Source organism: Tinamus guttatus, unplaced genomic scaffold (assembly GCF_059628265.1).
Source record: "Tinamus guttatus ecotype Peru unplaced genomic scaffold, ASM5962826v1 Tinamus_guttatus_pri_ptg000033l, whole genome shotgun sequence".
Classification (NCBI taxonomy): Eukaryota; Metazoa; Chordata; class Aves; order Tinamiformes; family Tinamidae; genus Tinamus; species Tinamus guttatus.
Window position 1 is genome coordinate 1,071,231 of NW_028288567.1, and position 25,301 is coordinate 1,096,531.

At 40.6% G+C, this 25,301-nt stretch overlaps 1 protein-coding gene across 1 annotated transcript in view; it reads right to left on the reverse strand.

The window, feature by feature from the left end:
- Window positions 1-25,301, reverse strand: part of KCNH1 (potassium voltage-gated channel subfamily H member 1) — a 171,015-nt gene that overhangs the window by 61,466 nt on the left and 84,248 nt on the right. The window contains exons 8-10 of the mRNA XM_088531827.1: window positions 24,887-25,086; window positions 19,969-20,221; window positions 3,987-4,183 (exon numbers count right to left, since the gene is read on the reverse strand). Coding sequence (XP_088387953.1) covers window positions 3,987-4,183; window positions 19,969-20,221; window positions 24,887-25,086 — 650 coding nt within the window. The remainder of the gene's footprint in view (window positions 1-3,986; window positions 4,184-19,968; window positions 20,222-24,886; window positions 25,087-25,301) is intronic.

Here is a 25,301-nt window from a genome sequence, read left to right on the forward strand (position 1 = left end):
TGGAATGGTGTGGAATAAACACACCACTAAACGTATAAAACTAAACAGTCTGACACTGGCAGGGAGACAGACTATTCTGTTGCAATCGCTGCACTCCCACAAAATGATCTTCTGACTGGGAGCTCTGTATTTCAATCACTAAATCATCCTCGCTCGCTTTGTAAAAATGCAGCACGTTGCTTGCCATTCTCTTCAGTCTGATAAGGTTCCAAGTAACGTACCTACCTTCTACTGCAGTACTTTCTTTATTCCAGGACACATATTTTAACTGCTGGGAAAACTACTTGCCCGTTCTGTCACGATGCACCAAAGCACTCAGAATCAGTAGTTTCATCTCTACCCAGGCTAAAATGGCTTAATAGAGAAATCTCAGCTTAATAAATTATGCATAAGAGCTCTCGCTTTTATACAGCACGAGTGGTCATCTGAGCTAGATCATCATTTATGGCTGCAACAAATAAACTGAGCAAATACACTGTGGTACAACTCAGTAAAAGTAAATATTGGTCACAAAGCTCAGACACACAGAAAGAAGCATCTGCCAAAAGCCAAATGCCTGCAAATATTGTCAGAGGCCCTTCACCTTTCTCCAGAAGGTGTCTTCAGAAGAAAAAGAAAATGACAAGTAGATATTATGGAAGCTTCAGGTTTCTTAAACTACTACTAACTCAGACCATGAAATTCAAGCTGGAAACTCAGATGCGTTTTCATATTTGTCAGGGAAAAGAAAATCCTGCTGCCCTCCAAACCTCATCTGTAACACTTCCCTTCCTCTGTAAGGGTGAATTTGCCCCTGCGTCACCCCACATGCCCCCAGTGTCCCAACTTTGGCTCCTACACAAGATTCTGAAAAAGGAGCAAAATGTTACGTTGACCTGCTTTAGTTTCATAGGAGCATGGTACTATAGGAAATGCATAGAGAAATCTTCCTTCCATTTGCAGAAGCCTCGAGGGTGACCTGCAGCCCCAGAGCACTCTTCTGGATTTCAAGACATGAGGGACACAGGAGAACAAGCTGATTCTGCCCCGATCCCTCCCTGCATCTAGTTGGAAGAAAATTTAAATGACTGGTGGCAGAAAGATTTGAGTAAATATCTCCTATCTCTTTCCCTTGAGGAAAAACAGAAAGATTTCTAAGCCCGCACTGCAGCTAGGGGTTATTAGACCCCTAGGAACTTTGGGAGGGGCTGGAATCACTTACGGAACCTGCTCAGGGCAGAGCAGAGAGAAGAGAGGCAATAGCAGCGGTGTCCGCAGAGGAAGTGAGTGAAGGACACTGGCTTCCCGGCACGGGCACTGCGGAGCCCGGCACGCTGCTGACAGGGCTGCAGGGGCCTCCCCCACGGCAGAGTCCTGAGAAACCACACGGCCCCGGCAGCAGGAGCGCGAGGCAGCAGAGTCCTGCGCTCCCAGCACAGCTCAAAGCTCAGGCGCAGTGAGAGACGCAACATGGGAGCCAGAGAGAGGGGCAGTGAAGGGAAGATGCTGCTGCTTGGCCTAAATGTAGGCCTCAAGTTAGCTAAGGACAGGAGCACGGTCAAGGAGAGGACTGGCGCTGGAGTTCTCTTAATGGAAACCAGGGTAAAAAGCACCTTGCACGATGCAGCAAGGCCTAGGACAAGGGAGGGCAAGTGCCCCGGAGATGGGGACACCACAGAGGGATAAGTCTTAAAATAGAGAAATAAAAAGAGAAAATAGAAGAGATCTTTCAGGGGAAAAGAAAAAAAAATCCAAAATTACTTTTTAAAATTGTTTGGAATCTGTATGAATATATTTAGAAGGAAGATACAGTATCTACCCTTCAACCAGCTGAAAACTGGTGAGAGTCAGAAATGAAATTTGTTATTGAAATGAAAAGTGCAATTCTGATATTTCCATTCTGAAGGATATGCAACATACCACAAACCCAGCTCCCCAGCTCCAAAGGTACCAGCTCAGCTGAATCCCACAAGATTGCATTTGCAGATATAAACCAGAAGATGTGTTAGAAGTGACAGGCTGGGGAGCTATTTCTATACAAGATTCACAGATTCGTAAACCAGATTAAATTCCAAACTCTAAAAAATTGCTTTCTAATGTGCGTTTATTCCATTCTCTAAAGTACCATACCTTCTGAGTGTTTCTCAAAGTCCACATTATTTCCATTATTCAACATTTGTATTCTGATTGCAATCAGTCTTCTTTCAATAAAATAAGCAGTGTACTATCCAGGAACCATCCAACTCTCACTTCCATTACCAATCAACACCACTTTCCGCTGACTACAACCCAGTTAAAATCCAATTATTTGAATAAATTGATGGAAATTGCTATCAGAAAACGTACTTTTTAAATGATTTGTAACAGTCCACAAATTAGGATACTGTTAAAAAGTGTTTTGTAACAGGCGGGGGAAAGCTAGGTTGATGAACATGGAGGGAGGGAGTCTCACTCCAGGATTAGGCATTTTATTCTAAAATTGGAACCTTTGGCTCAGAGCAGAGCCAAAATGGTGCAATTCTGCCAGCCTTACTGTGAGATTTAAGAGAGTTGCTCCTTCCATGCCTCCAAGATAACTATTTCTACTGATTAAAAAAATAGATTGATCTTTTCTTAGATCATCTTACTACATTTCCTACAGCGTTATTTTAAAATCTGCCGGAGTTTGTTATACTGATGGTTCACATAATCTCAATACCTTCATCTTTCATTACCATTATTTTTCATATCGGTTTACACCAGGAGAGTCTCTATTTTTTAAATTTAACTTTTAACAGCAAGCATCAGTTAATCTTCTTACAGCTCTGTGCCTTTTTCATTGTCCTGCAGCAAATCAATGTCATTTGAAAAAATACCCTATGGGGAAAAATCTCACGTAAAAATTTGCTTCTTAGTGTTCAGTTACATCAATTTGCTACCAGAGCTTTGATTTTTTTTTTGACCAAAACAAGGATAATATATACTTACTTGACCAATACCAAAAAAGCTAAATTCATTGATATTGATATCATATGCAGATAGAAGACATTATAACATTATTTTTATTTTGATATGCCCAATACAGGAATCAATACTTGCTAAAACTTAATGCCTAATTTTACAAACAAGACTTTGAAGGTGAAAGGTCTATTTTTTTCAGGTGTAATTATCTAGGACTTACTTGGCACCTGGAAGTTACCTCAGAGAACTATTTTTTAGGAACAACAACCAGAAAATCTCCCAAAAAAAATTTTAGATAATCTCAAATTTTATTAATCTCAGTTGTTTTATTAGAATGTTCTTTAAAACAAGCATCACTGCTCCAAATTACTTACTTGCAATGTAATGTTATTGTCTTCTGCATTACATCATCAAATCACATTGACAGAATTATATTTACTACAGTATTAATAAAATTCTACAGCAGTGGTTCACTGAAGATTACACAAAGGATTTATAATGGAATATTACGCTATGATGATTCACATTTGACATAATACCTTAGACTTGCACATGGGAGAAAATGTAGAGAGGCAAAAAAATCCAGAAGAAGATAAAGAAAAACATTAATTAGATCAGCAAAGTAATCTCCAAATTTAATTGATAATAAAAGAACCAACTCCTGATAGACTCACTCATGTTCATATTACTTTTACACTCTGCTTGTGGCTGTTCATTTTTCCTTTAAGGCATTAGATTTCGGACCTTCCCTTCCACTTTCCTTGTAACCTCCAGCAACACCTCACCATCTTTTTATCTGCTTTACAAACTAAAGCTGGAGAAAGTATGAACACTGTCCATCATAATTGCATGTCAGTGTACAGTACATTGAAACCTGTCCACTTCATAGCGATGAACATACATTCATGGTCTTTACACGCAAGCAGGGGCTCTTAGGCAAGCTTTGAAAAACCTTCATACAGGGGGCTAAAGAAACTGCCCAAAACCAGCGATTCACTTCTTTTTCCATACAAACAGACATTGAAGGCAATCATTTATATGGCATGTTGAAAAGCAAAGGTACTTACTCTTTTTCTCAAGTTGTAGGTCAAAATGAGGTTCCTGGAGAAGGAGTGGGAAAAGGCTGTATAGAATTCCAGCACTTTCTGCAAGGCATCTCTTTTAATCACGTGAAGATCACAGTAAGTCAAAGCCCTTACATTAGCACAGGACTGGGCAAGGGTTGACTCCTTCCAGAAGACGTCACCAAAAACATCTCCTTTGCCTAGGAAGATTTAAAAAAGAAAAAAGCAGCACTGTTCTCAATAACAATATGATTTCCACTGAAAATACAAAAGAAAGCACAACTTATCTATGAAGCCAGGGTTGTTCTACTTTATATAATCAGGAAAATAAATCAGCCTAGAAAAAAAAAGTCCTTGAAATATTCTATTTATATTCTTTCTCATTGTCCTTTTGTTAATTATGACAGCTCAGAAAAATTTTATAAGAGTAAATTCACAATTTAAAAACCATGTCATATGACATTATGCATTTCCCTTTAAATATCAGCAAAAGTTTCTCTTAAAAAATCAGGAAAGTTCTTTTTAGATTCATGTTTCTCTTCTGTTTCCTTCCAAAAAGATTTCAAAGAAAAAAATGTTATTCCCCTTCCTTCTTGTAGCTGACATGCAAAAGATCTGTTTCTTACATCTACACTGTTGAGCCTTCCTAATTTGGCTAGTAATTACCCATTATTTTGCCAATAACATTATCTCATATAATACATCAGTGCAGTCACAAGTTGAAATAATTTCTTAAAAAATAGACAAAAAAAAACTAGACACCTAGATGGATCATCATGAGAATAGTCCACAGTACAGGACAGCAGGTCTCACAGCAGTGGTCACCCTAATGGTTTCACTGTTTTCTCAACAGAAAATCTTTAGCAGTTGTGTGCACAGACATGGCAGTGGAAACGTGAGATAACAATATTGTACAAAACAAGGAAGTTACTATCAAGATGGTACAAGAAGATCAACAAAACAAGGAGCTGTGGATGCTCTGCATTAAAAATCAGAGAATGTGGCCATTTTGTGGCAAGCTGCTTCCGCGCGTCCCCGTGCCCAGGCGGTCACTGGGCTGGGGGGCGCCCAGGGAAGCCCTCGCTGAGGGCTCCTCGCTGAGGGCTGCTGCGGCGCGCGCCGGGCTGAGGCTGCTGCAGCGCCGTTCTTGTTTTCAGTGGTATTTTGCTCTTAACTCTCGGCTCTGTTATTCCACCGCTGAGTTTATCGAGTTTCAGTAGAGATGGACCAGATAGATGGTACTCTTTCGTACAAGCAATACTTTGCCAGGAGCAATTCTTACATTGAGACAACAAAATAGGTGGTAGTTTGTTGCTGTCACCTGGGCCCTTCTAGTTGTTTCTCTCTGAAAAATCATGTACTATACAAAAGTCAAGAGAAATCCCATGAATAAAGAGAAAACTCTTAAATGAAACCTAAACTACCGTGCTCCTGGAGCTATGCTTGCACCATCAGCTGAGCTCCTCCATGAGGCCGTCCTCTCTTCGAGGAGTCGGTGCCTGGCAGCTTTGCCCAATTGAGGCAAAGGCACCACAGTGACACCCTTTCTTCCACCCGTGCTCCCTTTACATAGGACAGAGCCCATGTCCAGAAGAACTACAAAGGCTGCGAATTAGTGAACGTGCTGGTACCCCGGCACATTAAGCTACTTTCCTTTTTAATGGCACTGACCTTTCATATCTTCTCACCTAGATCAGCGCATTTCTCTAACAGACACATTAAAAATTGCCTAAGACGATGCCTTTCACACACTTAAAACAGACCAACATTCACGAGGCATTTAGACAAACACATAACATATTCAAAAGTGAAATGAAACGATTTTTAGGCACCATAAAAACTGCTATGCTTCACTGGGTAAGAGTGGGTTGCTCGCCTTTGGAATAAATACACTTTATTTGCAATCTTCCAGGCAATTAGCCAAGCAACTGCTTTAATTAATGCTCTGGAATCCATCAGGTACAGAAACGTGCCATCACTGAGGAACACTGGTCAGGGCTGGTAGTCTAAGCAGAAGGGAGAGCAATTCCAGATCGTGTTTCTAAGCCTTTTTCTTAATATTTTCAGACAAGTCTCCCTACTTGGAAGACGGCAGTAATTATTTTACTGCCCTACAACATTACGGAGACTAAAAAGCAAACACAGTCAACGCAGACCTGCTTAGCCTACATAGGAAGTGGCGTACAGCCCAGCTTAGTTAGATCTAACCCTTCCAGAAACTTAATTCAAATCCCCCAAAGAGGGCAACTCCCCTTTCCCCGGTCATTTTAAATCCTCCCACTGCCCCTCCTGCTGCTGCCTGTTTGTGGCGAGCAGCAGCACCTGAACCCCCTGAATCTGCCCAGTGCCCAACTAGCCCACACAAAATGACAGATGCCACAAGTGAGCCAAAAACCAAGTCAGATCACAACAGCCTCATTTCTTAAGAAACCAAACATGCCAAAAACATCTATAGACAAGATACTGAGCTGTTTTTTATAGTTAATAATTTCCATGAAGTTAACAGGCAAGGATTTAGTCCATTAAAAAAATCAATCCTATATTAGGGTTAGGATTCCAAAGTAAGGCACTAGTTTTGACATTCAGAGAAAAATAGCAGAAAAGAAGCACTGGGCAGTCTTTTTAGCTAGCAAGAATTAAATTTCTACCCAGAAGTATCTGAACTGGATTAGAACAACTGTCCTCCTATGTATCATAAGGAAGCACATAGCAACTCCCTTTGTTTACATCTTCTCCATAAAGTAGGATCAATCACACAAGATAGTAGAAAGGGAAAAAAAAAGATAGATTAAATGTCTGTTTTATGAAAAACTTTTGTAATTGGAAAGAAAGAAGAGTAAGGAGAGACTCCTAAGCATGTCAGAGTATGTTTGGCAAAATAAAGTCTAATGGCAGCAACAGAGAAAGTTAAAAGCCTGAGTTAAAAGCCTCATTTTACATGCAACTCTAGCCTTTGTGCACCTCACCTTGCCTCTGAAGAAAGATTAAAAAGCTAGAAAATGCAGATGACCATTTGTTTGTCAGCGCTTTGTGTTTCTCATTCCCAGCTTGCTGCATCCCAAATGCTTGCCAGGAACATGATCTGCCAGTCACACTTAAAGTGGATGATCTAAGCTTTTACTATCAATCATTTATACTCCCTGCTGGATTTGCGGGCTGAGGATCTTTCCTAATGTCAGCTTGGTATGCATTGGAAAGCCAAGTAGTTTGCTGCCTTTTTGGTTTGCTTGTTTGTTTTAATTATAAAAACAAGTCCCCAAACCCTGATATACTTAAACTCCGACAAGTGAGTTCATAAAACCAGCACTTCGGGTTTCCATACTGATTCTTTCCCAATCTTTTCCGCATAGTGAATTTGCTGTTTATCTTACAAGTGAAAATATAGATTTTTCTAACTGCTACCACTGCAAACTCAGACTGCATCAAGCAAAAGGTCAAGCCACATCCACTTTGCCTCCTAAAAGCAGTCTCAGCAAGTCTTACAGATATTACTGTAGCTTAGCCAATTTCGTTGCTGGTTCTGTACAAGAACAGAACCAGACTCATGCTTTGTAGCTGCATTGCTGTGATATGCTCACCAGAACACCCTCACTTTCTGCAGTAGTACAAACAAGAAGTGTTGAAGAGCACACAAGAGAAGATATTCTAACCTACTCCAGAAAATACAACTCTCCAGGAAATATTTTGACCAATACTTATTTTATCTTCAGGTATCGCGTGTCTGGGAGCCATGGCACAGTTGAACCTAATACTGTGATCCTAATACTGGACATGGGTGAGATGAGCAGGCAAAGCTTCCAAATCTGTGTAGATTTCATTAGGATTTCACAGAATCATAGAAAAGTTGGAGTTAGAAGGGATCTCTGTAAATTGTCTGGACCTATCACCTGCATGAGCAAGGTCACTTAAGACAGGTTGTCCACAACTGTGTCCAACTGTGTTTTGAATATTTCCAAGGATGGAGACACCACAAGCTCTCTGGGCAACCTGCTCCAGTGCAATGTCATCCTCACAGTGAAAAAATGTTCTCTTAAATTCAAGTGGAATTTCCTTTCTTTCAGTTTGTGCCCATTGCCTCTTGTCCTGATTGATTCATATCAGTCCATGGCTTTGCATCATGTCAGACAAAATGTTTATCATTCATTGTCATTCTTAAGTCAATGCTAATAGTTGCTACAGCAGTGGACACCAGCATGTGGCCTCGTGACCACCCTTTTGAGGGTGCAGCAGCTGTCAGCACACCTGGGGTCAAAGTCAGGTAAGAGTTTTCTGCTAGCAGGTTAGTAAGGTTCCGGAGCAGTCTTCCAATAAATAGCATCAAATGCTGGTTTATTTTAAGACAGAATTTGAACAGCTAATGAAAACTCTATATGGCAAAATTATCTGCAGTAATTGGAAGAGAAAATCCTCCTTCCAGACCTGTATTCATCAGCACACCTGAGCTACAGAAGAACTCTGGTATGACAGTGTCAACATGACCCAAAGATCAGCTGGCAGGAATAAACCCTGCTTGATGGCACCTCAGCAGCAAGGCTGCAGTAAGTGAATCTTGGAAGGCACGTGACAGCCAGTGCTGCTATCAGTGAGGCTGATCAGACATCCACAGCAACTAGCAACTTGAGCGAGCAGATCCCTGGGGCAGCGCACCGAAGCACCCACAGCGATCTGAGCCCTCGGGATTCGTTCCCTGTCTCCAAAGAGCGAGGTAACTGCTGGAGATGCAAACACAAATTTTCTCAATGTGGCTAATAAAGGCTCAGTTAGAACACTATTGAAATTTAAGAACAAACAAACCAAAAAATTAGCCTGAACTTCACTATCTTTTCCTCCTGAACATTTTAAAACACAACCAGGGGGTTGAAAGTTAGTCTGTATCCCAGAGTCCTACCAACTGTGTTCAAGCCTAATTCCATTCAGGACAGAGGCTCCACCCTTGCTGTTCGCAGCTAGTGATGCAAGAGGCAGATCAGCCCCCCATGTGATAACCACTTGTCTGTTTGGCTTCAGTTGAAAACCTTTTCTTCTCCCCTCTTCACTCATCTTCTTATCTGAATAAGAAATACAATCTGAATTTTCACATTTTACAGAGAGAAGAAAGCTTGAAGGAAATTGGAAGCACCAGAGCAAAGTAAATATTCCTCTCGACAGTCCTTTGTTTTAGGCAGTGAGTAACTTTCAGCCAGAAAAACAGAACTACAAGCAATTTGGCATCAAGAGGGAGCAGGCAGTATCTGTCTCGCACATCAATTAAACAACTTGACAGTCACTGAGCGGCCTGTAGTTTGGTCTTGCAACATGGTACAGCTGGCAGGGGATGATGAAGGAAAGTGATTTGCTGTCTTAAGATTTTCAAGGCTTTGCAAGACCCAGGGGGAAACATGGAAGCATATAATTTCCTATAACCTCTGCCTTCTCCTAATTTGGTGAGTTATACTTCATCTACTTATCATGAAGGCAATTACTTATGTCAATCTGTGACCTGTTTCACATATCACAGCCTACAGAACTGTGAATACACATAAAAGATGGAAAGAAATGAGCATTCAAACAAAATTTCCCTTTAATACTTTTTGGGTTTTTTTGGTCAGAACCAAAAGTAAAAATATGAGTTTATTACATTTTCTGTTATACTGTAGTTGCATTTTTCCTAAAGGAGATTCAGTATTTTCACTTTGCAAGAAAATGAAGGTTTTGTTACCCAGTTGGGCTGCCCACTAATACTTTGATCTTAACACTTCTTCACTTAAAAAAAGCACAATGAATAACCTATTTTTTCAAAGACAGAAATACAAGGCCCGGAATAGTGTAGTGATGCCCTGGTGTAGTGGTCCAAACCTGAATACTGCTGCACACAGTCTGGTTAGAGATCCACGTGGCAGCTGATCTGAGTAGGGACAGGCACGTTCTGAGCTGTAGTGCACTGCCCACATCAGTGCTTCAGGACTGGAGTGTGCTGCACACACATCTTGATGCAGGATGAACTTAGCCAGCTGATCATAATGGAAGAGCCTGGAGGTGTCACCTAGGTGGCACTTCATCTTGAAGTGAAGCAACTTATTTTCTTCATATGACACAGTACTTTTAAGAAAATCTTATAAAAACTCTGAAGACCACAGTACTTATGGACTAAAGACCATAATACAGTGGACTGACTGGAGCTCCATCTGATGCTGTATCACACACACATACGCAAGAAGTGTGGTTATTAATTACAGAACTCGTCTCAAAATGATTGAAGAGCAGAGCATGGGGCCTGGCCAACAAGAAAATCACTGATGTAGCCACAAATGTGCACTTGGAATACAGAATCACAGAATGGTTGAGGTTGGAAGGGACCCCTAGACATCATCTAGTCCAACCCCCCTGCTGACATCCGGACTGGTTTTGAGGATCTCCAGAGAAGGCAACTCTACAAACTGTCTGGGCAGCCTGTTCCAGGGCTCTGTCACCCTCACAGTAAAGAAGTTCTTCCTCACATGGAGATGGAAGTTCCTGTATTTCAATTTATACCCATTACCCTTTGCTCTGAATGGGAACAGCCTCATTTGGAACAAAGAGCTACTTCATTACCGGGGCAAGGTACGTACTTGGTTTCATGCATATGCTTAATTGTTCTGCTAGACTCCTGGACACAGGACAGAAGATTTTAGCCAGCCTGCCTGGTCAGACTCCAGCTACCACAGTGGGGTCCCTTCAGTGGTATCAAGTATTAAGCCACCTCAAAAAGGCTGGCCTCTGACAAATGCAAACAAGTAATTCACATAAACATTCATAGTTTCTTTGCGATGTTTATTAAAACACAGTACTGATATTAACACTATGCACAATGCTATTTTAAGTTTAATAGGCAGGTGCTTATCTCCTTCAAGTTCAATTCTGTCTCTTTGAGGAGACTCGGCTTTCTCAAGCCAAGCCTGGTTCTGGTTCCTGGCCTGACTGTGCCCTGATGCAGCGAAAGAGCCGGGCGAGAGCGCACACACAAAAGGACTCCCAGGTGCTGAACTGTACAGAATCCTAAAGCAACTCAGCTAGGCAGAATCACAAGTACACAGAGCTATCCCATAATTTCACTCTAGCAGCTTCTTTGGGGATGAAAAGTCCCCGTACATGCATACAATGTTCACCACAGGTATTGTGACTGAAGTCACAAAGGGAACGGTTCTACTTCAGTAAATAATTTCAAATTCTATGGAGTGCTGCACATCATAAATTAAAATTACACTTTCAGTGATTTGCCAGGCGCATTCATGAGTCACAATGGATCTGTTTGGGTTGCAAAACAGACTGTTTGTCAACAGTTTTGTATCCATTTGCCTTTGTTGAAGCACACTACTGTACAGGAAGAAAAAACATTAATTTTGGAGCCCTGGATGTGTGGCAATGACATGAATTAGCTACTGTTAAGATTTCTATTATTGTTATAATTAATGTGTTTATTTGTCTCTATGGATAAAGAGTGGATTATATTTCACTGCTTACAGTCATGACAGGAATATTTTTAAATTGTCATTTGGGTCTCACAGTGATTATTCACAAAACACTCGAAGGTTGCACCAGAATCTGAATCTGTGTTTGTTTTTCAACAGCCACCATAACAGATGTTATAAATATGCGATCTGTGTGCATCAAAGATCACTGGTGCCAGCAATCTGCCCAAAACGAACATCTTGGAAAGAGGAATTCTTCCATGCATGGTGACATCAGAGTATTTAAAAGCAGCAGGCATCTAATGTGAAGGGCCAAACTCTATGAACAGGCTGAAATTCTTGATCAAGGCCTCTATCCATATTAAATCTCCCTTCTCCCAGGTATTCCCATCATGTAACTCATCACTTGTTTTTAAAAGCCTGTGTTACTAATACTCTGCCCAGCTTTTACACCATCTCTCTTGTAGATACCAGTTTACAGGACCCTCTAAACATTCCTTCTTTGCACATCTACCAGGAGCTAGACACAGAGCAGATAATATCTGCCTGAACTCTGTAACTAGCCCACTCATGTGGTCTGGCCATACTGTAATTTCTGGGTGGCTTAAGCACGGGAATAACTAATACCGCCTCTCCTAAAACACCACCAGGGAAAAAAAAGTCGTTCCTCCATAAAGAGATTTAAGTGTTGCTTCTACATTCACCCTGACATTAAAATCTTACATTAACATAGACCTCCTTTATAGTTAACTAGACGATGCCTTTTAGAAATTTTCAGCTGTCTCATTTGTTAATCATATGCTTGGATATATGCTCAGGAAATCCAACTTTTCAATCTTTTCCTTGTTTTGACATTCACTGAATACACCTTAGAGAAATCTCCTATTTGTGTGACTGGTCTATATGTCAGTTTGAATAAACCAGATTTAAACATAAATAGAATGAACACCATGCAACTGCTGAAGAAAAAACTGAATTTTCATTTTCAAATAAATGACTAGTCACATTACCATATGCTATGAGAAAACTCTGCTAACATCCATGCTTGAGACTAAGACCACAGCAGTCTGGCATTTTTAAAACAGTCAGACATACCTACATTTAAAACGTGGGTGAAAGGAAGTAGGGAAGTAAGTCACTTTCATGCAGGCTCGTCGTTAAATAGCAACAGGCCCCCAAAGCACACAGATACATTCTGAAAATGGAGTTGCACACAGAGCAATCTAATTTATGGACACCTGAGTTAGCTCAGGTATGGGGGCAATGGAAACACTGCAGCACAAGATCTATGCAATTACCTTATCCGCCAGCCTCAAGCCTGCTGAGGAGCAATCTCTATACGATTGTGCAGCAGATGCAATGCTGTTCCACTGAGAAGGTCTCAGACTGACAGTACCTCCATAATGTTATTTTCCCTTCTTTAATATAAACCATCCCACTGGCTCAGTTGCCCTTACAATTTGCGCTACCCTATCTGGATGCAAATCTGTCCCACCAAAATCTGAATCATGCCTCTTGTGTCTACATCTGAATGAAATGCTCATGGCTAAATGAGTAAGCTAAATCAATTGCAAAGAAAACAAACAATTGTTCTTATAATGTTCCTTTAAGATTGCAATTAGATAAAATTAAATCAGCAGGAATTTCTCCACACTAAGCAAATGGAGCATTTAATATCCTGCTGAAATAGAACATGGCACACTAAGCTCTCTTACAATATCACATTAAATCCACAAAGAGTCCAATCTTGTCAATGTTATAGCTTTGTAAATAATAATAGTAATTAAAAAACACCTGTACCTTAAGGACATCCAAATTTCCCTTCCATTTTGCATGTGATCTTAAATAGCATAAATCTACATGCATCCTATGACTCCCCTCCCTCACAAAAGTCAGGTCTAGACTACAAATTGCTATTCTTCACATTTATTTTGCAAACACCAATCTGTTCGGATTTACTGCAGACTCTCGTAACTATGTAACATCTACATCTTACTGCTTTCCTTCAGCTCTGACAGCTGCAAAGTAAGAGACAGCAACAGCAAACTGTCCTTGGGCAGGCAGTGATTTTCCTTGCTCACAATAGATCACTGCCTTGATTTCCCTTCCTATTTCACTAACTTAACCTGCCAGCTGAAAACAAAGTTATGCTCCACACAAGGTAAGAAAAGCCCAATGTCTCCTCCCTTTGGATCGGAAGAGCACTGATGTTTTTTGACCCATGTGTAGAAATGAGAGCAGACACGTGGTTGTGAAGACCACTTTTCTCACCTGCAGACAGATAGGGTTTTGCTGACCACATCTCTATCTGCTTAATTACCTTTGCTTCCTTGTAGAGTTCTTCATCTCTACAAGAACTCTTGAGAAGTTCTCCTTCATGTTTTAAAGATGGTGGGCTTAGGACCACTCCTCTCTAGGGATGGTGAAGTGAAACCATCCTCTGTTCAGCTCCTAAAACTTCTGCCTGCCCCTGGCACGGGAGCCTGCGCTGTGTAGGTCACTGAACAAAGCAGAGGCCTTACGTACAGGCACCCTTCCTTGGGGAGATGTGTGCAGTGCTGAGACAACTGTGTTCCTAAATCACCTCGGTCAAGGGCATGCTGAGCTACAGCCAACCTTCACTGGTAGGTTCTTTTCCATTCCTCATCATTTTCTCACCTATAAAAGGGTCAATTGCTACAACACTTTGTCAAAGGTAAGACAGCAGGCAAGTATTAGAGACAGAAACTCAGGGGTATGTTCTTGAGGGTAGCTACGGCATATCTCAGTCTAAGACCAGACCAACAATTCTAATGGACTTCCATTAAGCCCCAAAAGTTTGGTTTAAAAACAGATCAAAACTCAAGAATGAAGGTAGCACAAAACGGACCCAATTCTTGGCCAGCCAGGTCTGCCTCCATGTTTGCAGCAATGCAGGGTTCAGCCACGAGGTGCAACACGCAACAAAAATCTCTTCCACCATGCTCATCTTCACACAGTGAAGCCAGCTCCTCTCAAACACATTGCATTTGACCATTGCGTTATTTATCAAACAATTTTCAGTTTTGAATCAGTCAGCTCTACAGTGGAACCAGTAAACGCAGAGGCCTTCCTTAGTGTGGCTGTATGGTAGCACACTCGGAGCAAGCCTGTCAGGAACTGAGTTGGGGAGTGCATGAAGGGAATGGTCACTGCCTTACTGAGGGAGGCTGATTCATTTGCCTGTTTGAAATTCAAGAAAAATTACAGGCAGTCTCCTGTGAGAAAATGTAGTGTGTGCTTAAACTTCTCTGCTGACTTTTGTTATCATATTTATTCCCTCTAAACGGGGTCATAGAGCATAGTTTCAAAACTGTTGTGGTACAAAGGGAATGTGATCATTTATATTCATTGCTAAACCAAGAGTCAGCAGAAAAGTTTATTCCTTTGAAAACTCTTAGCTCAAATAAGGAAAATGAGAACATAATAAATGCTAAGACGCAAGTCTCAGGATAAATTGCTTTAAGTATGGATTTTATTTTTTTCTTTTTAACTAAAACTTCTACTAAGTGTTATATTTCTTACAATTTACTCAGCCTCGAAGATCACTGATGTTTGAAAGGTCTTTTGCTGTTGCTGTTAATTGATGGCTTAAAGGCTCCCAGTCTCTAATGAGCTTTGAAAAACTAACCTCCAGTCTTGCCATCCATTTGTAGAGGGCCCCCCTTGCGGAGATCTTCAAGACCATTTCAGCAACTATGAACAACTCCCTTAAGCTCAGATCTGCTGCTTGGATCCTCTGGGAGCAATTATTTGACAAATTTGCAATAGTTTGAAAAATTATGGACAAGACCCTGCTCTCCCCACTGCTTTCTAGGAAAAAAATAAAATGAAACAAAACTGCTACCATAATTTCTAGTGTCTTCTCCTTCCCTTAGACCCAGCTTTTTCAATGGAATTCTTCCTAAATTTCAAAGATCATCCCAATTTCAAGTGGACAGTACTGGACCTTAGACCTATCTCGAAGAATCACTGGCTTCCATTAGATTCCCTAGAAAAGCAGGATTATCTATTCAGTCTTTGAGTTCAATTATGTCAAGCATATCTGATTTACACATTATTTTGTAGTAAGGTGAAAAATAACATTCTGAGTCATTCAGATATTTCTGCATAGAAATCATACACCATATAAATCATTTTCTAACAAGGCTTTCTCTTGCACTCTACCTATATTCAAAGAAATCACTTATAAAATGATAATCTTGCTACTATGCAGCAATTTCCTACAGGTTTTCTTAGATTTTCCATGCACACAGGCAATTGGAGACATAACACACGAAGCAGCACTTCCTCTAACGGTGAGGAAGGCAAAGCAGAGGCTCAGGAAAGGCTACGCTTTTTCGCTTAGCCATGATGTACCATGTGCTCAAATACACTTCCAACAGTTTCCTGAATATTAGAGTTCTAAACTGTATTTCATACTTCTGTGGGTACCCAAAACACCCTTCCCAAGTATCACAGGCTTTCCTTCAAAATTCCCTTCCCCTTTTCTATAGAAATTTTCTGGCTGCAGTGACTGCATCTTCCTCTTTACAGTGCTGAGATATGCAACAAGACATTTTCTCATGCTTCGCTGAAGAAATGCCTATCGTGTAGTGTAAAAAATGCAAGTAGTAAATTAAAAGACAGTTTTCAAGCTCTGCAAGTTCTCCTAAAATAAGAAACAATAACTAGCTATGCAGGCTTAATTCAAACCCCAACTACAAACTGCCTCTACTACAGTGTGACCCTTTTTCTCCACACACACTGCAAGAAAAGCTGCATCAAACTCGTACAGCCCTGCCAGGAACATGCTTAATATAGGCAAAATCTTTTAAGAAGATATTTGTTAAATTAAACTGTAGCAAATCTCTCCTGAGCATGAGCAATTTTTAATTTTTCCAAAGTCTGTTACATGGGCAAGTTTTCAAACACGGCCAGTGGCTCAGGTTGAAGGGTCTGTTCCAAAGCTGAGAAACCAGGAGACTGCCAAATTAACTGTGGAAAAATGGCTGATTGTTTCCAACAGGGACAAAACAACACGTTTTCCCTGATATTTTTAAGCAAGAGGGGTTCAAAGAGGTAAGTCAGCCTGAGATGAATAAAGCAGCATCAGTCCAAATGGGTAAGGCTTAGAAAAGTTAAAAGCAAAGCGAAGTTGAGAACAAACTCCTAATGGAAGCCCTGCATGATCTGTGCTGCTTTCTACTGTCCTCAGAGCAGGGTTAGCCTCCGTTCTGCATAAAGCCCTGAGAGCTTTATCCTAAGCGAAAGCACACTTTATCCTAAGCGAAAATAATGGTGTAAATGGAAGAATAGGGAACTACAGAAACTTAACTGTGTTTGAACAAAGTAACTTCCAGACAGCTAATCTTCACTTCTATCTAAACCCACGTACATCTCCTCATTAACACAGAAGATCATAGTTATGCAGTGGCCTTCCTTGCCATGTCTTGCATTTGTCATAGAATGAATCATAAATAACCTACCTTTAAGTTACTTCCTATTTGATCTTTGCTTCTTTGAAATATCAGATCTAACTATTGTGTTACAGGAATGTTACTAATCTCCTGACTTCACCAGAAGTATCATATAGGATCCAAAAATGTGTTTCATTCCAAGAATTCATCAACTTTAATACCAAGTTTGTTTATTTCTTTAATCTTTTATTGCGAATGTTGTAAAGAAATTCAGCCTTTGAAATTTGCTCATTTTGTGCTTGTCTCTATGTCAAATTAACCAGCAATGCAAACTTAGGTGACACAAAAAACGTGCAGTTTTTCACTTCTAAACTACGGGCAATTTCTTCAAACTCAATATGTGCATTAATCCAAGCCAAGCAAAGCCAGAGCTCTGTTATGAGAATGTTAAGGCTGAACTGAGACTACACCTGTCATTTGAGTATTAGATGGAAATGATTTGGAGAGGTATTATGCAAGTGTACACAATATACTCCAAATTCCAGAGCTACATGATGCACTTTTCTATGCAGGTCTCCAAGTCTAAATGATTTCAGAACTTGAAGGTGTTTCAGGTAAATTGGATTTTTTTTTTTTACAGATTAAGTGTAGTTTGCATTTGGTTTATATAATGCTATACAGCAGTCAGACTAATTTAGAGATGCAATTTATTTCTCTATTGTAGGAAAACACGGGCAATGGCAAATGGCAAATGCTGTTTTATGAAGTGACAGCTAAAGCTGGGCAAATAATTCACCTTGAATAATTTAAGCAGTTATTTTTTACTTTTATTTCAAGAATGTCTGTGAGATTGGAGTTACTCTGATGTATCTGTTAAAAAAATTACTCTACAGAATTCCTCACCTGGATTGCTGTTAGATACCTGATGCTCCTAGCTGTGTTTAGCTGGGATTGGTAAACAAAACTTATGGCATAGGCTGTTCTGGCTGAACGATCAGCAACAATCATGTCTCTTGTGCAATGTACAGTCTATTTTTTTTTCCCTGTAGTGCCTCTTGTATCTGGATTGCTTTTATCAAGCATTTTACAAGTTTAGCTTAACAAGATATTATATATATATATAAAAAATATATTGTTGTTCTATTCATAAGAAAAATAACAATGCACAGAAGTTAAAGAAGAAACCATGTCCCAGCTTCTACAGCATCTTTCAGTAATGGGGCACTGTGCAATCCTGAAGGAAAAAAAAGTTCCATTGATTAAGAATAGGGGAAAACAACCCTCAGTTAAGCACATCGTTTCTTAACAGGGCAGAGAAATCTCCACAGAAGGTTTTACAAGCTGAGGGAGAGGTTATGCACATGTGTGAGGTTGGAAAGAGGTTCCTTAGGTTCCTTAGCTGAAACAAAAAGATTTCAAACACACATATCCAAAATAAAATCTCTCCCAACAGATCTCACTTTGTTTGACTTTCATCTCAGACTACCAAATTCTCAAAGAAAATGACGGAGCTCAACAGCTTTATTGGAGGCCCGTGAGTTGAACCCAAGTTTCAAATAAAAGGGATGTAGAAAAGAGGATCAATAGTTACTGTCCCAGAAGAACAGCAAAAACATAAAATATTCCTATTCATTCAGATACCAAGGGATCAGCCTCAATTACCTGTAACTGTCATACTACAGCAGCAGAGATTAGGGCTTCAGCTTTTCTTAACACTGATTTCTTCAGGAACCTGGGCTGACTGTTCTCTAAATTTGACTTCAAGATAAGTCAGAGAGGGTACTAGCAAAGATGAGGAGGAATTATGACTTTAAAGGACATTTTAAATAACCTATCTCAACTTCATGTAGAGCACCTCTCAACTTTCCTGCTAAAGTAATTTGCAGAAATTAAATAGGGCAGCAAGCCCGAGGCTTTCTTCTGATGTACATTGGAGGAAAGATTATGCAACACAAGATGACAGAAATGGAGAAACTTTAGTTAACATTTGTCATATTAATTCACGAGAGTTCAACAAGGCAAAAAGTAGTAAGTTCTTGATGCTCAAGTTGGAAAAGCAGAAGTTGTTAGTACCATAGAGCACTGAACAACACAGGTGAGTGCAGAACAAAAGAGAACTACTTCTCCTCCTACCTTTCACCACCTTTAGTTTCTTGATGGTGTAAAACATCATGATCTTGATTCTCCAGGAACTACATTGACCTTGTACTCTCTACGCAGGAGAAACTGAGCTCTGTATATTTACTAGCCTCCTTATTTCCATTAGATGCTTCTCTTAAGAGCTCTCACAGTATGAGTTCAGAAAGATTAAGGTTACCAAGGTGTTTTCTTTTTTTTCCAGGTTGCTATGAGTGACAGATACTGGATTAAGCCACTGAGAATTTACCTTATCACAAAGGGTCTGACAGAATCAAAGGATAAGCATCACTTTCTCAGTCCTCTAGCCACCTCATCATTTATCTACATCTACTGGACCATCACAGTCTTTTATCCTCATTGTGCTTCAGAATGTTGTTCACACCACTATCAACTTCTTTTTAATGCCTCCAACCTAAGGCTGCCATTCCAAGTTAAAGTCAATAATCTCTAAACTTTTATGTTACTTTGACTTTAGGACATGAATATTGTTTTGGAAACACATCTTAAATAAAGCTAATTGGGAAAAACAATTCCTCAAATCTGAACATTTATCATGGGAGAGAAGGGAGCACTTTAAAAATAAGTTTTCTGAATTCTTAGCTGGAATTTCTAACTGCAAGAGCTGAGACGAGACAGAGACGACCTCAAGAATGACCAGAATCCTGATGCTGAAGTAAAGCTTCTGTTGACCAGAAAAAAATAGGGTTGAAGTAATTTGCAGAGGAGATAATTGCCCTGAGTAAATAACTGCATATCTACCTAAGTGGAAGAGGAAGGACAAGCCAACAACTCTAAGCAATGTTCCTGCATTTTTCCCGTTGCGATTTTTCCAGACAGTGAGCACCTAACAGCATACAGCTGCCAATTTTACAAAAATATGCCTCAAAGCTAACTTGACGGAAGCTTTTTAAGAATGAGCTAAGTGCTTGAGTAGAAGCAGCTATAAAAATGTTCCCTGCATCTGTACTAGCACACAGCACACACAGAAGCTGTGAGACTCACCCAGTATAGCAACGACTTCGTCATCCTGGATTACTTCCAAGGACCCCGAAACCACAAAGCAGAGGCTGTCGACGCTCTCGCCGGCGTGGTAGATGAGATCTCCCGGCGCGCAGTGCACTGTCTGGAACTCCATGGCCAGCGCCCGCAGGCACCCGTCACTCGCCAGCCTGAACGCCGGGTGCTCCTTGAAAACTTTGCGGTTCAGGTGCACGCAGATGTCTGCTCTCATGTCCTTGGGGCATATCTGCAGTACCTGAAAAGGAAATCAGGCAGTCATCTCCTGCGCACAGTTTAACTGAGCCACATGATTATCCTATTTTACTGCACAAGGTTTAGGAACTACTTTCCTTCTTCTTGTAAAATTTCTACTTTCTCTCTCCATACTTTTTTTTTTATTATTATTATATGTATACATAGGCCACAATGCTAACTTAGGATACTTCAAAATAACTGAAGGAAAATAGCATTTTCATCTCAGTGACATGCTCTGCTGGATATTGAATTACTATAATAATGCCTCAGGTTTTTAAGACAGTAAAATTAACAGCACAGCAGTACAGAAAATGGTAGATAAAAGTCAGCTCAAAGATTATTTCCAGGGGGCAGATCATTCTTTTGATGGGCAAATTTCATGAAAAAACCTGCAAAAATTATATGTTCCAAGTGAGAGAAATACTGTATTAGAGAGATGTGCAATGTCATATCACTTTTAAGAAAAAATATCATTACAAAATCCATTAACTCAAATTGAGCTTTGCAGGGATAAAAATTCCCCCCTTACTGGAATAATGAATTTTTTGTTCATACATGAAGGGAGTTTAAGATATGATACCGTGTTGGACAACTTCTAATCTTCCAAAGGCATCGAGGCAATGTTTCTTACAACACTTCATGTTGTGTTTACGGAGTCAGCAGTGTGCTCCTAAGGATACTCAACCCAATGTTAAATGCAGCAGGTACCAGTCAGGGCTGTTTTAGAAGGTTCTCAGGATAATGGAGACAGCTGAGTGGAAAGAATTCAGACTTACTGCTCCACATACAGATTAAAAGCTCCCAGCAAAAGCTCTAGAAACACATCACATGAGCAGGATTTGGGGATGACAAAATCCTTGGAATATAAAGTCTGATAAAGTACATCTCAAGCTGTATTAGTGGAGAAAATCATTCTGAGCAGCGTGAGTCTGCCTCAGTTTTGCCTTAATAGTAACTATTTCATCCAATTAAGGAGCAGTATTGGTGAGCTTCAGAGTTACTCCCAACACATTTTCCTGAAGGGAAAGAGATGGCTGCTCCAATGCAAACACTTCTGGAAAACATGAAGGAATACAGGGAATACTGTGCCTGGAGTCCCGTGCAATGCAGCTCTGTGCAAGGTGCCCGAGTGGAGACCTAAGCTCACGGCTCTGGGCAGGGCAGCGGTACCTGCTATGAAGCTCACTACTCCAATGGCTCCACAGCCACTGAATTCAAACCTGGCCAGCCTCCAAGCAGATCTGCTATTACAGATACCACTTCTGAGCGAGAAACATTTCTATAGTGCTTAAGTGCAGGGCACTCATGGGTGACTTCTCTGTCTGCCCCAAACTGAGTAGCAGCAGAATCTGCCAGTTCTCAGCTTTCAGCCTGGCTGGAATGGGCTGGGGCCTAACAAAGAGCCTTTAACATGGAAAATACACAAAGAGCAGGGCTGTCTTTGCAATTATCTTGTTTAATCTGGCAACAAATGCATACTGTATTTGCAGATGCTTGCCAAAGTTTGGCACTGGAATTTCACACACAGACACTTCATAGTTACTTTATTCTTGCACACAGAAAAAGACTTCTGTCATATAAATAATTGTAAGAAAACCCAAATATACAAAGGAATATTTAAAATTATGCCCTTATCCAAATTCCTCCTGGTTTCCCCAATCTAAGAGAAAGTTAATTTTCCCTTCTTCCTTCAGGGAAGTTTTCCACAGACTTAGTAAAAATCAAAAGGGATTAAACACACTGAAGAGCTGAGGGCAACTGTAGAATACTTTTATTTGTGTGGAAGGTAAGACAGAGATCGTCATGGCTTAATTTTCAGTAACCCTTTGTGAAGGTTTGTTGTAGTGGCATTTCCTAGACTTACAAACTAATCAGCTTTTAGCTGATTATTCACTCTGACATATCTGCAGTTAGCATGAATTTGACACATCTGTGGCCTACAAAATACTGCAAAGATTGATTCTGGGTGAAGTTCCTCTTTAAATATTTGCTTGACCTGTAGAAAGCCGCATTGCGTTAACACAGCAGCACAGCTACAGTGCTACATATTTTATTCATTGCATTACATCCTATAAGTCATCCATAGGCATTAAACTAATGTAGCTCAGACCTGAGAATTTATGGGTTGGCACAATCATTAGTCAATCTTATATCTGTTAGCTTCTTATATGCAGATGAAAGACATTTTCTCAGTTTTACATTCATCATTACCAGCAGTTCAGCTACAAACACACCAGTTACTGAAATCTACATCATATTATGCTCTTTGATGTTTTGGAAATCTGAGACTATTTTATTTATTAAGACAACTCTCAAAGGCTACAGCAAGCTGTATTTAGTTTGGTTATTCTACTGTCTCTAAAGATATTCATGAAGCATTTCTCTTCTTATGAGAGGAAACCAAGAATCAACTTTGAAGATAAGCTAAAACAAATATGTTTTACATAGCAAATTCTTCTTGCTGCCTTGTCAAAATGATAGGGGCTTTATTGGGAGTGAATGAAAGCATTCATTGCACATACAGACATTTTGTGAGACAATGGAACAGCTTCTAGTCAGCATTATCCAGTGCTAAAATACCATTTCTTTTTGATAACTAATATTACAGACAGCACTTCCTAGAACCACTATCTGGGATCTAAATGGTAGATATGCTGATGACCACTTGGGAAAACAAATAGCACCCTTCGGTCTCCAGACAGCCCAGTATAAGACCACATCTGTTCTGATCTTTCATAACAACTAGCTTTAAGTGTTAGACAGGAATGAGATTTCGCCTGCTTTTAAACCCAGCATCTACAGTTCTGAATGATACATTAATGAGCCAAGCAGGTGGGTGACCGAAGCATCAGTATGATGTCCCGAATGAACCACCCACCAAGCAATTCACATCTGTACTAGCCCAAGAAAAACTGCGCCCATCTTCCTAGAAGCCAGCAATGCCCATGAAAGTGGTCCCAAGCCTCCTGTACCTTTGCTCTGGTGAACATCTGTTCGTTATTTTAAAAGACACAATGGGATTTTCAGTTGTAAATTCAAAAAATTAGGATGATAACATTTTCCTCACAAGGTAGAGGAAAATCTACCTCATAAGGTAGACTTCAAATACATTATCATCATGGTAATGGCTTCCAGGTTTCATTAATATGTTTTCATAGAATCACAGAGTGCTTAAGGTTGGAAGGGACCTCTAGAGGTCATCTAGTCCAACCTCCCTGCACACGCAGGGTCACCTAGAGCACGTGGCACAGGACTGCATCCAAGCGGGTTTTGATGATCTCCAGAGAAGGAGACTCCACAACCTCTCTGGGCAGCCTGTTCCAGCGCTCTGTCACCCTCACTGTGAAGAAATTTTTCCTTAAGTTCCTGTGGAACTTTTGGTGCTTCAGTTTCGGGCCATTTCCTCTAGTTCTGTCGGTGGCCACCACTGAAAAGAGGCCAGCACCATCCTCCTCACTGCCTCCCTTGAGGTACTTATAGACACTGATTAGATCCCCTCTCAGCCTTCTCTTCTCCAGGCTGAACAGGCACAGCTCCCTCAGCCTCTCCTCATAGGGCAGATGTTCCAGGCCCCTGATCATCCTTGTGGCCCTGCGCTGGACTCTCTCCAGCAGCTCCACATCCCTCTTGTACTGTGGAGCCCAGAACTGGACACAATACTCCCGATGTGGCCTCACCAGGGCTGAGTAGAGGGGCAGGATCACCTCCCTCGACCTGCTGGAGATGCTCTTCTTAACGCACCCCAGGATCCCATTGGCCTTCTTGGCCACGAGGGCACGCTACTGCCTCATGGTCAACTTATCATCCATCATGACGCCCAGGTCTTTCTCCAGAGCTGCTGTCCAGAAGGTCAGTCCCCAGCCTGTACTGGTGCCTGGGGTTATTCCTCCCCAGGTGCAGGACCTTGCACTTGGCCTTGTTGAATTGCATGAGGTTTTTCACCGCCCAGTTGTCCAGTCTGTCCAGGTCCCTCTGGATGGCAGCGCAGCCCTCTGGGGTATCAGCTCCTCCTCCCAGTTTCGTGTCATCAGCAAACTTGCTGAGGGAGCACTCTGTGCCTTCATCCAGGTCATTGATGAATAAATTGAACAGGACTGGACCAAGGACTGACCCCTGGGGGATCCCACTAGCTACAGGCCTCCAACTAGACTTGGCACCGCTGATCACCACCCTCTGAGCTCTGCCATCCAGCCAGTTCCTAATCCACCTCACTGTGCAGGTGTTTTACCTATACATAGAATAAACATTCATATTTTACCAAGATGAATCAAATTGTACTTTGTATTCAGATCCACAAAGCTGCAGAGAACCTCACACTACACAAAAGTTGCAAAAAATTTTGAAGCTGAAGAAATTCTGAGATTGTGTTGGAACTTGGAGCTTTTTATTTATTTTATTTTCCTTTATTTACTGAAAACCGAGTTTTTTCATTTACTACTGCGACATTATTTCACAGCATATCATCTGCAACATATAGTCACTTCTCCTGCTAACATATGTCAGCATGAGAGAAGAGCTGAAACACTATCTTTGGATGTTTAAAAAGAAGGAAAGCTGCTACTTGGTGCTATTTAAAGAATACATCCTTACTAAGAAAGTATCTCCTGTTTATTTTAATGAAATACTTTCAGGATGTGACTTGTTTCCTGCACTTTAATTTACTTACCTTTTCAGTATCTATTCCTCTGGACATTGACCAGGTGGAAACGATGTAATCCATCACACGTTCACTCAGTCCTTTGGGGACCTGGTACAGCTTTAGGAAGTCTCGAACACTGTTCAGCATTTCATGATACCTGTTTGTATTAGCATACATTTGCTGAAATATGGTTGTCACATTACCAAATATGGTTGCATACAGAAGCGCTGTAAAGAAAAACCAAATAAAAAAAAAAAAGAGAGAGATAATGATATATTATGTTTATCAGAGATAAAATAATATATGGTGTTGATCATTCTGTGTTCCGCTGTGCTGCAAGCCAAGAAATGTCAGGTCCAGAGAAATATAAGTAGTTTGAGTGCTTGTAAGGAAGGCCTAATGAGCATAAATATTTTGTGTGTCAGCTCCAGCCCTACAAATT